At 28.1% G+C, this 13,883-nt stretch overlaps 1 protein-coding gene and 1 long non-coding RNA gene across 3 annotated transcripts in view; one reads left to right on the top strand and one right to left on the bottom strand.

Annotated features, from left to right (window-relative positions):
- The first annotated feature begins 234 nt into the window (after positions 1–234).
- LOC136091316 (uncharacterized) lies at positions 235–4,686 on the top strand. Of its 2 annotated transcripts, XR_010643900.1 has the most exons (4): positions 235–417; positions 840–924; positions 4,007–4,321; positions 4,567–4,686. It is a non-coding gene; the product is annotated as an uncharacterized LOC136091316 (long non-coding RNA). The 2 variants fall into 2 exon arrangements; XR_010643899.1 differs by lacking the exon at positions 4,567–4,686 and having other exon boundaries at positions 4,007–4,456.
- A 1,366-nt stretch (positions 4,687–6,052) lies between these two features.
- LOC136071976 (uncharacterized protein KIAA0513-like) overlaps positions 6,053–13,883 on the bottom strand; it is a 79,983-nt gene continuing 72,152 nt past the window's right edge. Inside the window, exon 11 of the mRNA XM_065818731.1 lies at positions 6,053–6,205. Coding sequence (XP_065674803.1) covers positions 6,162–6,205 — 44 coding nt within the window. The 3' untranslated portion in view covers positions 6,053–6,161. The remainder of the gene's footprint in view (positions 6,206–13,883) is intronic.

Raw genomic sequence — 13,883 nt, 5'->3', positions numbered from 1 at the left:
GGTATAAAATCTTGAAAAATCTCTAGGGTTACATTATTTTCACAAAATAATGCTGATTAATTTGCGCTAATTAAGTTTGCCTAATATATCAAGTTTCTTAATATTCAATAATAATTTATAGGTTGGTAATGTTTGGAATCACTTGCCGTCTAAACCGTCTAGGTTGTTAATGTTTGGAATCACTTGCCGTCTTTAACTTTTTAAAAATCTTGATGATTTTCGCATCAACCTCGTTAATGCAAAAATCATCAAGAGCTTTAAAATTAAATCACACAAAAAAATGGTTATTGACTCCATAACACTCTTAGACTTATATCAAAAAGTTTATTGGTTAAAGTTAAAACTTAAAGAAATCCTGTTAATAATATTTCAACACAATTTAAAGTACCACTTAAACATATAGTTACAGTATTTAAGGTAATTGTTATTAAATTTTTCATGATACCCGGTGCCGGGTAATGCAAAATTACCGGGTCCCCAGGTCTGAACCAGGTACCAGGCACATTTAGTCAAGTCTTACTGGCCTCTAAAAAATCCAGAATGTTTTTCTAAGGCAAAAAGTTGGTGTTTAGAGGCAGAGTTAAATTGGCCTACTTATACTGCATGAATTTTGGCTACTGCTGGTAACTGTTTTTTTTTTTATAATTATATAAATTTTATTTTTCATGCCTTATACATATGGTTAAAAAATAAAGTTGTATTGTGATATAAATATTTTTTTAAGTTATTAGTATTTAAATTTTAATCATGTCATTTCACATTAAAACTGATGAAACAACTCTATAAAAGTCATTCCAAGTCAAGACAAACATTCATATTAAAAAATAATGTTGTTTTAGATTCACTTCCCGAGGCTTGTCAGAAAGCAATATTGGCTGAAGACACTTCGAACCTTGAAGTTGAAAATAACAAAAAACGAAGAAGGTGAGTTCCATTAAATTTTGTTAGTGTAGTCTACAAAAACTGTACTAAATATTCTTGAGGAACATAGCAGTTAGAAATAGTAAATAAGGAAGTAAGCAGAAAGTTTCCTTCCTGCCTCCTTGATCTTACAAAGAGAGAACATAGTAGTAGTCCAAATAAAAGTTAGTTCTTTTGTAACTAATAGTTGTCTTGTCAACCTGCTAACCTAACAGACTACTTCTTTTTGGTAATTCTTGTCTTTTGAGACTTACGAACCTGCAATACCATACTACCATATCTTTATATATACATACTATATGTTTTATATATATGATATATTTGTATATACAATTATTTATACTTATATGTATATATGGCTATATGTTTATATATGCAGCAGTGTCTACTCAAATAATTTATTAATTTCTTTAAATAATTTATAAAATATTTAGAATAAATGTTTTAAAAGCTGATAAAAGCGACACAAGCGAAGTTGACTCTGATAGCAGTGAAGAGTTTATTGAACAGTAATCTTTTGCATTAGCGATGTTAATGTTGATATTAACAAATACATATGTATGTATGTATATATATATATATATATATATATATATATATATATATATATATATATATATATATATATATATATATATATATATATATATATACATATATATACATATATATATACATATATATATATATATATTATATATATATATATATATATGTATATATATATATATATATGTATATATATATATATATATATATGTATATATATATATATATATATATATATATATATATATATATATATATATATATATATATATATATATATATATATATATATATATATATATATATATATATATATAGTTTATGTCAGCTTCCAGAAGATATAAATTATTTTCTAACAACTTTTAGACTTTTTGTGTAGATTAAAGTGATAGCTGAAATTGGTGGATTTGATCTTTGCGATTTTATAAAACGATCAATGAAATTTCTTCTTGGCAACAATCTCTCTAGAAAGTTAAATCTTACTGGACAAAATCAAAAGCAACCATTTAAAACATTAAATTTATGTGAAGTTCTGTATAGTGAGTCTATATATATATATATATATATATATATATATATATATATATATATATATATATATATATATATATATATATATATATATATATATATATATATATATATATATATATATATATATACATTTATATATATATATACATTTATATATATATATATTTATATATATATGCATTGTAATATATTGTAAAATTTAGCTTGCCCTCTTTCATTTGTTTTGATTTTGACCCTGAAATGGTCAAAATCAATACAATTCCAATTTGTGAGCAGAAATCTATAACTTTTTGGTAGGTTGGCATTGGTTTTTTTTGAACCAACAGGTCATGACTTTTTTTGTTATCTAAATTTATTTAGTAATTACATACAATTATATCTAATATGTGTACTTAAAGCTATTATTTTCTAAAATTGAAAAAATATATTTTTTTCAGAGAGTGTGAAAGTCAATGAAACTACTCAAGATGCAAATAAAAAGCAAATTGAGGCAGAACTATCAAAGAGGTTTACTAATTCACAGGATCGTGATAGTGATTGTCGAAAAAAGGGAAAAATAGATTAAAAGGCGTCACAGAATAGTTCTTTGCAAAATAATACTTTTAAATAAAAATTTTATTTAAAATTATTTTGAATTGATTTTCAAATTCATTTTTTCATTTGAGTTAAGCTTAGGTAACTTTTACCCAACATCTTATATCTCAATTATTTATTGCATGTATGTATTTGCATATTTTATTTGCAATAAACTTGGTATATATAAAAATTGGATTGGTAAGGGACTTCTGTGAATAAACTTTTAATGAAAATAATGTAAAACAAATTATTCTTGGTCTAAAAACATGTGCTATAATAATACCATTCACATTTCCTAGCGATTCACAGTCCATCTTCTAATCACCGAATTTATCTATTCACAAAAGCCCAGGTCAATAATAGGAAAAACCTGTATATCTTACAAATTCTATGTATTTTTAATATACAGAAATAATTTTATTTATTTTATCAAACTCTGTAAACTAATAGTTTGAGATATTAAAGCTCGGGAAAAATAAATCTTTCCTGAACTTTCTGAAACAAAAATATTCAAAATAATGTTGTCAGATTAAGTGTAAACTTACTAGATTTAGATGAACTATTTCATGGGAGATTTTACATAACTTTCATGTGTAAAAAATTAACATTTCTTAATCATAAATCAACACAAGCCAACTCTCAAAACAAAACATTTATTTACAACTCTCAAAACTATTGAACCTCCTAAAAAAATTTAATAAAGTTTTTATTTTTATTTTCATTTATCTGTTGATTAGAATAATATTTACTAGTAATAATATATATGTGCATGGTAAAGTGTGTATGTTATTCATGCAATATTATTTCAGTAGTCAATTTTTAATAGTTTAATGGCAGCATGTATTGTCATCAATACATGCTGCCATTGTTACAATGTAGTAAAGTTTAAAAGTTATCTTTGTATAATGATTTTTCAAACCAATTTATTAGGGTGTTGTATATTTTTTAGAATTTGCTGTGAAATAAATTTAATATATAATCACATTACATTATTTTCATTAAAAGTTTATTCACAGAAATCCCTTACCAATCCAATTTTTATATACCAAGTTTATTGCAAATAAAATATGCAAATACATACATGCAATAATATTTTTGTTTCAGAAAGTTCAAAGACAACATGGAATTAAACAACAAATTTTTGTTCACGATAATTTAAGTACGTTATGTTTGAATAATCATGAAAATAGCTATTACATATATTAATATATAATACTCAACACTTTATAATTGTAAATTTTAATTGTGAAAATGATTTTAATACAAAATTTATTGTGGTCAAACTACAATTGTTTTTAATTTTTTTCAATATGTTTAAATTATAACAAATAATTATTTTCAAGTAATAATGCTGCCTAAAACGATTATTGTTTAATTAGATATAATCAAAATGTTATTGATATTGATTACTTTTGCATTTATTAAGTTATGTAAAAGATATTAAACCCTCACCAACTGATTTAAGGGTTTGATGTTATGTTAACTCGAGTCAAGTTTTTAAATTTTAAATGGTAACATAGTAGTCATGTTGTATTATTGTTGTTTACAAGTCTATTTATGTCATACCTAATTAATAACATCAAACAATAACCGTAAAATAACTTGGTTTTAGATTCCCTGCAGGATGCCTGGTTAAAAGAAAAACTGAACAAACTTTAAAACTAGATGATGGGAACTGAAGAAGTTGAAACACCGTTATTCATGGTGTCATAGAGGCTTCAGTTCTCCAATATTTATTTTTGTATTTTATTATATATGTTATGTTTATTTTGTTTTTTATTTATGTTATTTTTGTAACAACAAAGTATGAGAATAATTAATTGTCCTGCCCTGGGTCTCTACTTGAATCTGGCTATGGGTATCTTAGTTATATGCATTGTACACTCTAAATAATATTATCGATAAATATTTTTATTTAAACTTTGTAAATATATATGCTATAAATATTATATTATTTAAATGTTTATCTTTAATTTTTAAAATTAGTGTAAAAGTGGATGAAAGCACTAAAGAAACGAAACGATAAACTTTAAAGCAGAATTTTGTCGTGCGATTATGGTGGCGATATGAGAGAACTACTGTGGCAGAATATTACTATCATAAAACAGTTTGGCATCTAATCATTGTATTATAATAATTTTTTGTTGCTTAAAAATATTATGAAAATCAAATCCGTTTTTTCGATTGACTCGTAAAAATTATGTCAGACCAAATATTAATTTTGCCTAACACATTTTATTGCCCTGACGGCAAATTTAATATATAAAATGCGACGCTTTTTTATCAAAATATTGTCACATTTCCAGATAAAAAAATCTGCGTAAAACAAACTATAAAAAATTGAGAAAACCCGAGGTAATTGAAAAAATATCTGGGTTCAATATGGGATTTCCCGTCAAAAACCCAGACTAATCCCAGATGGGACCCAGTTGGATCCCACTGACAGAATCACAATGGGACCCATGTGGGATACCCAGATGGGTCCCACCTGGGACCCAGTTGGAATGGTTAACTGGGTGGTGTCTAGCGACTTCGATTTTGGTGCTACGTTCAAGTATCGGAAATGTACCGTTGCATTGCTACTAAAATCTATTAGTGACAAAACTTCTAATTTTTCAACAATCATTCGGTAGTTGTGACTAAAAAACTAGATTTATCTTTTATTTATGCAGTTAATACTAAAAAACTATAATATGTAAAATTTCGGAAAAAATCTACGACGTTTTTACGGCAATGACATCCCTTCAGGTGAGTTAATACTTATTCGTTTTTTTCCGGAAACGAAAAAAACAATCACGCGAGCATGCGTAGGAAAAACCAAAATTTAAATGCTCACGTCATTGTTTTTCTCTTCCCTTTCTTGTAGAAAAATGGACATGTGGAAACTCACCTTTAGTAAATAACTGACCACTTTATGTTTTAATAACAATGATCTCTTAACAGTTACTAAATAATAAAAACAAAATATAATACCATTTATATTACCCAAAATATACATTAAAAAATAATCCTACAAAATTTCAGTTCCAATTCCAAGTATATAAAAAAATACGAAATATTTACAAATTTTTTTTTAGCCCTCTGAATATAAGTATAAAATATAAAAATAATTTTCTAATCTCCATACACATTAAAAAAAAGGAAGGAAAAAAAGTATTTATAAATTTAAATCCCATTCAAAAATTTTAAAAAAAACGACAAAATATTAAAAAAAAATTAAAACAACAACAAACAAAACAAAAACCGCTGTTTATAACGACTTAACATTCATAAAAAAAAAAAAAAAAAAAATCACCCAATAACCTGAGAATAATCCGTTAAAAAGTATCCAAAATTTTAAACAATTCTACACTAGAAAATAAATTATTTTTTTTATAGCTATCTAAACTTTAAAGCAAATATTGTGTGCGTGTGTGTGTACATGTGTGTAAATATATATATATATATATATATATATATATATATATATATATATATATATATATATATATATATATATATATATACATATATATACACACACACATACACACACACACACACACACACACGCTCGCGTGTATTATACTTGCACAACAAAATCATGAGATGATTTCAGCACTATCTTCCAATTGACTGATTTTTTCTAAATATTTTTATAAATTAATTTAAAATAAAAAACAATTTTAAAGAGGCAATATTTAACATCCAGTGTCATTTTTTTATATACACATTTAAGACATTAATATAAATAAGCGTTTTAAAAACCAACCTATGTATATCAGTCTTCTCCGTTTAACCAGTGCTTTCGTGCTCGCCCACACGCCCGCAAAAACTTTTGCGAGCGCATAAAAAAGCGCTTGCCAAAAAACTAAAAGCGTTTTGTTTTAAATTGCAACAAAACTTTTTTGTTCATTTTTATTTTTTTGTTCATGTTCATTTTTATGAAAAACTGTTATGAAAAAATTTTACCAGTTTTTTTTTAATTCTTTTATTTATTCAAAGCATTCTTTTCGCTATTTTTATTTTAATTTAAATATCAGACAAAAATGAATTTTTTTGCGCAGACTAACTAAATGACCATCCTGCCAGCGCTTTTTCGTGCGCTGGCATTAGATTTCAAACGAAGAAGACTGGTATGCATATGCTTAAAATATTTATTCCAATAGAATTAATGGTCCATACATTTATGCACTCTCCTTTGTAACCAAAAAAACATTTAGCTTTGTATACATTTTTTTTAACATCTTTACTTCCAACAAGACTGCAACCATAACTTAGTATGGTGGAATTGGAGTAAAACCTGGAAAAAAATCATATAAAGTCAAGCTTCTGCATAAAGGTTAGTTAGGATGTCAACAATGACAAAAAAAAAACTTTTGTTTTTGAGAACAGTAAATGCCATTTTAAGCCTGCTTTTCAAATTCAAAATGGGGCAAAATGATTAACTTTTTTATGTCGCCAAAATTATTAGTTATATATATATCATTTGAAAGATAATTTAATGCTGAGTAAAATGTTTGTTACGCAAAGTTTTAAAAATGCATGGTTCGTGAGTTATAGCTGCTCAAAGTAGAAATTATGACGTCATACTTTTGAAAAAATATTTTTACTTTGAAATTGTAAGCATTGTATACCGTTAGAAGTTTAATTAAATGCTGAGTAAAATATTTTCTTAAATCATGACGTAAAAATATTACTGCTGGATCAAGGAGGGACTAGGTGGGGAGGGGAGACTATACCCCGGTTCCTTTACATCTTGTGACTCCAAACTTTTATAGCTGACTTTTTTTTAAGACTTTTTTTAGACTTTAATGTAATTTCGCCATAAAAAAGGCCACTTTTTCAAAATAGATATAAATATCATTTTTTTCTATTTAACAAATCTTTTTCTCTGTTAGAAGTAGTTTCTTTAGCGAGGCTTTATCAGGTTTCCGCATAAAATTATTAAAAAAAAAAAAAAGCTAGTTGAAAAGAGGTCTGTGATCAAAGTAGCTTTCAACATCATTTCTCTCTATGCAATTGCTAAAAATCTTGTAAATAGTATTGTTGATTTGATAAATGAGTTTTTTTTGTCTATTTAAGCGCACTTTGTCAATATTTCAAGAACTAAAATTTGATTCTTTTTCTTGATAATCGCTACTGTAAACTGATGCTGTCGAGATTTTGTTGAATTGCTAGTCCAATGGCTTCTGAAGTTAACACTGCCTTTTTCAATTTCTGAAAAGGCTCTACTTGATAACGAGTGAAGGTGAATATCTTTTGTATTCAAAGAGATTTCTATACAACGTCTTATGGATGTCGTAAGCCCATAGGACGTCCTTGTGACGTCCAGCAGACGTTCTGTGCTCAATGGGAGTGGTTGATCAAAAGTAATACATGGTATAGATATGCCAATTATTTTGGCTTATATCACAAACTGAAGAGTTAAATAAATACATATCTCTTCCAAAAATTTTAAGTCAATAATAGGAAGAAAATTGATAATTGCCTTTTGAAAGTTGTCACTGTATTTAGTCACAGCATGTTGCATGAATCCTGACTAATTAGGTCATGGAGATTCCTTTGAAGTTAAAAACCAAGCAGTTTGCCACAATAGATCAAGATTCATAAGAAGTGAATGAAATAATGGCATTGCTAAATCTCTGACTGTTTTAAATTTTAACTTTGATAATTCTTATTGACTTGATCCATGATATTTTTATTGCATCTTTAAAGCAAAAAGATCATTCATGTTTCAATCGCTTTATAGCAATGAAGTTTTAAACAGAGTATGGAGAGTATAACCATTCTGTGAAATGTGTTTTTTTCAGTTAGAGTGCAAATGTTATTAACATTTACACTCTGTTTATTAACATTATTAGCAACCCATTGGGTAAATTTATGTATTTGCATTTCAATTGCATCTTATTTTTCCGCAAAAGCTGTTTCTTTAAATAACTTCACTTCATCAGAAGACACACTAAGTCCATGTCTAGAAAGATGAACAACAAGCCATTTTGTTGCAAACGATTTGTCAATGTCCACTCCAATCCCAAAGGTATCGATACAAGAATTAATCTTGGTCTAAAGCATTGAGCAAAAATTTTAATGTCACCCCCACCCTTCCTCACGTGACATCTACTCGCGCCAGCCGTTGGCGCGATTAGGCGTCACATGGATTTTGTTGTTTTCAACAAATTTATTCGAAAAGCGTGGCTGCAGAACAAAAACTGTTCAATCAAACTGTACATAATTTTAATAAAAAAAGTCATAAAAATAAACAAAACTACTACTGCCATTCTTAAACAATTATTGTTCTATATTCATCACTAAAATTGTTTAAAAAATAACTTGAGACAATATTTTACTGAGCATTAAATTAGATTTTTTGACAGAATATCATGCTTACGATTTCAAAGAAAAAATATTTTTTCAAAAACTCATAATATCCATTTGGAGCAGCTATAACTCACGAACCATGCATTTTTAAAACTATGCGTAATAAACATTTAACTCAGTATTAAATCTTTCAAATGACATATATAGCTAATAACTTTGGTGATATAAAAATATAAGTCATTTTGCCCAAATTTGTATTTGAAAAATAGGCCATAATTTCGTGTTCTCTAAAAAACGGTGCTTTTTTTTGGTCATTGCTGACATCCTAACTAACCTCTGCGCAGAAGCTTAACTTTATATTATTTTTTTATAGTCTAGGAGTGTTTTCAACTAATTTCACCATACTAATTAGAGTTGGAAAGTACTGGAAGAGAAAAGATGAAGTTTATAAAGCAAGATAACGATTAACAGATAACTTAAAAGATTGCAAATTATATGAATAAGGAAAACAAATCGAAGTTTATAAAGATGAAGGGAGCGAATTCCAAAAAACTGATGTTTGAGGAAAAAAACTAAACAAAGAAATTTGGAGCACTTAGGAACCGTCACAGTAAAAGGGTGGAACTTAATTGAATGATGAGTAACATGAAAATGAATTCTAGTAAATAGCACAAATGATGTTTGCTCTTTAGAGAAGCACTCATTATAGTATTTATAGAAAAGAGAAAAGGAAGAAAGATTAAGAAAATGTAACAATGGTTAGAAATTGGCTGCAAGAGCAGGTCCAATTATGTTTACGATGCATTTTTGCACCTTGTCTAAAAGAGAAAGGACATCATTTGAAGATCCTCTCCAGATTTGGCAACATTATTCCATACAAAAATGGATTTGAGATTTACAGAGATAAAGAATAGAATCTGGAGTAAGAAAGTGCGAGCACGATAAAAAGATGCAACCTTAGCAGATGCTGATTTTGTGATAAATTTGATATATGGTTGCCAAAAATCTTTTCAAGCTCAAATGCCCCCATCCAAGCAACCAGAGATTATTGGCTTCTTATCAAGACAAGAATAAATGATAGTATCATCAGTGAACAATGCCACCTTAGATGTTAAAATTTCTGGAAGATCATTAATGCAAATTATAAAAAGTATAGGGCTAAGGATAGAACTTTGAGGAAGCCTTGAAGTTACAGGAAATGAAGAAGAGTGTTGTCCATTGAGGACAACTTTTATACTACAATTGGTGAGGATGAATTCAGTAATCTTAAAGATGTTACCTGATACATCATAAGAAAAGAGCTTATGGAGAAGACCAGCATGCAAAACTTTAGAAATGTCAAGAGCAATAGCCTTAACTTCTAAACATCTATCTAATGCACAATAAAACCTATCAAATATTACCGTTAACAAATCAGCAGTAGAACAAGAAGATCGAAACCCTTATTGATGATCAGAAAGTAAGTTGCTAGATTCAAGATGAGAGAAATATTTGTTAATTAAAGACTCAAAAACCTTGCTTATGATAGTAAGAAGACTAATGGGACGGTAGTTAGATGAGTTAGATTGCTCTCCAGAATTATTGAAAATAGGGATAACAGATGCCGCTTTCTAGCAGGCTGGAAAACAAGACTCTGATAAGCACTTGCTAAATAGTTTTGAAAGTATAGATGACAGCTCCCGAGAACACTTCTGCAAGACTATAACAGGTATGTTGTGTGTACTACAAGCTGTAGAAGAGTCTAAGTAGGAAATCACTTTAGATACAGAAGCTGGAGTCATACGAATGTCAAGCAATGGATCAACTTGTTTTTGGGTATATCAGGTAGGGTGTGATTAGTGGAATCAAGAGATGAGATTGATGAAAAGTTCTTAGCAAACGATTCAGCTTTGTCTTTAGGTGTGGTAACAAAATCTGAACCATGAAAGAGAGGAGTCATAACAAATTTGCCTTTATTATAGACACTGTTAAAAATTTTTCAGAAGTCTCTGGAGCCTAATTTTTGAGATGAAATACGAGGCTTTGTAACCTGAGAATAGCAGGCTTTGGCATTAGACAAAACCTTTTTACAATGGTTTTTAGCAATAGTAAAGAGACATCTGTTTTCTGGAGAATGGTTTTGGCAATAGATATGGAAGAAATTTTTTTATTTTATTCAACTATATCAATAAAAATTTACAAATGCTCATCGTAAACTAATAGAATTTGGTTAGGTGTCACTCATATAGTTACAAACTAGTCAATGAAGTGACACCTAAAAAACATAAATAATATAAATAAGAGAGAAAAAAAAGAAAAGATTGTTAAACAAATGATAACGATATATGTAATAATTATAGTAATAATAAAAAATAATAACAATAATAAAGTATCAATAATATTAAGAATAATTTTAATACAATATAAATTGCATGTACATATCATAGATAATAATTAAATAATAACATAAAATGTAGCAATAACAACACTATAATAAATAAATATAATATAGATAAACAATAAATAAAGCAAAAATCAAACCACTCGTTTGTTAAAGAAATTATATATTAGACAACTACAGTACAGTACAGAAAGACAACTAAAGTACAGAGAGAAATTATAAAGAAATACACTCCAACAATATAACTTTAAATTGAATTCTGTTGAGCAGTAAATAATCCGTAACAAAAGGGATATTTTTTTAAACTTTTTTATTAATGCAGGAATACACTGTTTCCATTGGGAAATACATTGTTGTTTTATGGAAAACTTACCATATTTAATTGTGTTGAAAAAAGAAGAGTATAGCTTACTAGTTTCTGTGTTACTGGTGTGATGATTATGAATTTTATTTGTTTTAATAAAAAAATTTAAAAAAGAGTTTAGTAGTTTATTTTGGAGAAAGTCAAACACAAAAAGTCAATTGTAAAACTTTACAAGATCATGGAGTTTTAAGATTTTTAGTTCAGTAAATTTTTTTGGATATCAGATCTCATTGGTGAAAACGCCATAACTCTAATAGATGCGCGTTGTAAAGTAGCAACACCATTAAGTAAAAAGTTACTTTTTTGACCCCAAACAATACAACAATAGCAAAAGTGAGAAGAGAATAAAGAAGAATAAATCATTCGTAGAGTTTGGATAGGAACATAGTAACAAATTAGAGAAAGCATGCTGTTAGCTTGTGTAAGTTTTTTTTAAGGATGATACAGTTGATTATGCCAAGATAGGTTTTCATCAAGATATACTTCAAGATACTTCATATATTTTGATGGAAAAAGTTTTTTTCCGTTAATTTTAATACTATCAATAGTTTTTTGAGGGGAATGAAAAATAATGTATTCAGTTTTATTGACATTCAATGAAATACGATTACAATTTAACCAGTTGCATAAGCGATGAAGACCTTGATTAACTTTTTTACAAAGAGTCGTAAGTGATTTGTTGATATATAAAAGATTCAGCATAATGATGTACTATAGAATTTTTTAATGAAGAAGATAAATCATTTATATATAATAAAAACAATAACGGCCCAAGAACAGAACCTTGTGGAACGCCATATTTAATAACTTTATGTGTGGATTCAAACCCATTAATTGAAACAAACTGAGTGCGATCCCTAATATATGAAGAAAACCAATGATTAGCAATACCACGTATTCCGTAGTAGTTTAACTTTTTTATTAGAATGTTGTGATCAACCGTATCAAAAGCTTTTTGAAGATCTATGAATACACCACTAGCAAAGGAACCACTGTCAGTTGCACCACGAATCATTTCAGTAGTGCTAATAAGAGCATGAGAAGTGGAGTGATTTGAGAGAAACCCAAACCGTTGAATATGAAAACAAGCAGAATTATTCAAAAAGTTGTAAATACCAGAATGCATAAGTTGTTCTAAAAATAATGGTTACGAATGGAAACGCAGCACAATGATTTTTAGCAATAGTAAACAGATTTTTTAGCAATAGTAAACAGATTTTTTAGCAATAGTAAACAGATTTTTTAGCAATAGTAAACAGATTTTTTTAGTAAACAAAATAGTAAACAATGTTTTTTATGATTGGAAATGCAGCAAAATGGTTTTTAGCAATAGTAAACAGATGTCTGTTTTCTGGAGAATGGTTTTGGCAATAGATATGGAAGTAATGGTTACAATTGGAAAAGCAGCACAATGAGAAACCATGGAAAAGAGTGAGGCTCAACTTGTTGAAAGGAAATAAAAGATTTCAAGCCAGCCTGAATCCAAGAAGTTACATAATAAGCACGTTTGTCAGCAGGAAGACAAAAGATTTATACCCAAGGGCCATCACTAAGAAAATCATGGAATAAGTCCCAGTCAGCTTTGAGGTATTTGTAAGAGGTACGATGATAAGAGGATTATGATGTTGAAGAAGAACGAGATAACAGTTTTAGAGAGATCAAACTGTGATCTGAAGCACTAAAGGGTGAATGTGTAGAAACTGAGCTCTGACAGGGATTAGAAACAAGACATAAGTTGAGTAAAATGCAAATGATTTAAATAAATGATTATATTAAGTGTAAATGCTTAGGTTAAGCATGTGACTATTAGAGTCTTTATGAACCAAAAGAAAGATAACTATTAGCATTAAGCTCACAAGATGAGACAACTGAACTCAAATTAGTCTCACAAAGAGTAAGTAAGTCTGGTGAACTTTGCAAGTGATAAGATTCAACAAAAGAAAAGCTACTTCGAAAACTACAAATATGAGTGAATGATAGATTTAGGGAACTTAATGATGACGAATCCTAAAGAATACCTCCAGGGCTTAACATACATCACCGGATAGAGGACAAGCTGGTGCAATAAAAAAAATCTATATCACTACCTTCATCTTCTTTAAATCTAAAATTCTCTACCCCTAACATGTCTAATATAATCTCTTTATCATTCATTACTGGCTTGATAACATCTTTTATCAGCAAAGAGGTATGACACTTTTTCTCTAAGTTCCAGTTTTATCAAAAAAATGCTAATAGTTTCAGTTTTTAAATTCTTCC

The sequence above is a fragment of the Hydra vulgaris genome, chromosome 15 (assembly GCF_038396675.1).
Source record: "Hydra vulgaris chromosome 15, alternate assembly HydraT2T_AEP".
NCBI classification, from domain to species: domain Eukaryota; kingdom Metazoa; phylum Cnidaria; class Hydrozoa; order Anthoathecata; family Hydridae; genus Hydra; species Hydra vulgaris.
The sequence above is the reverse complement of the archived record's forward strand: the minus strand, read 5'-3'. Positions and strand labels throughout refer to the sequence as shown.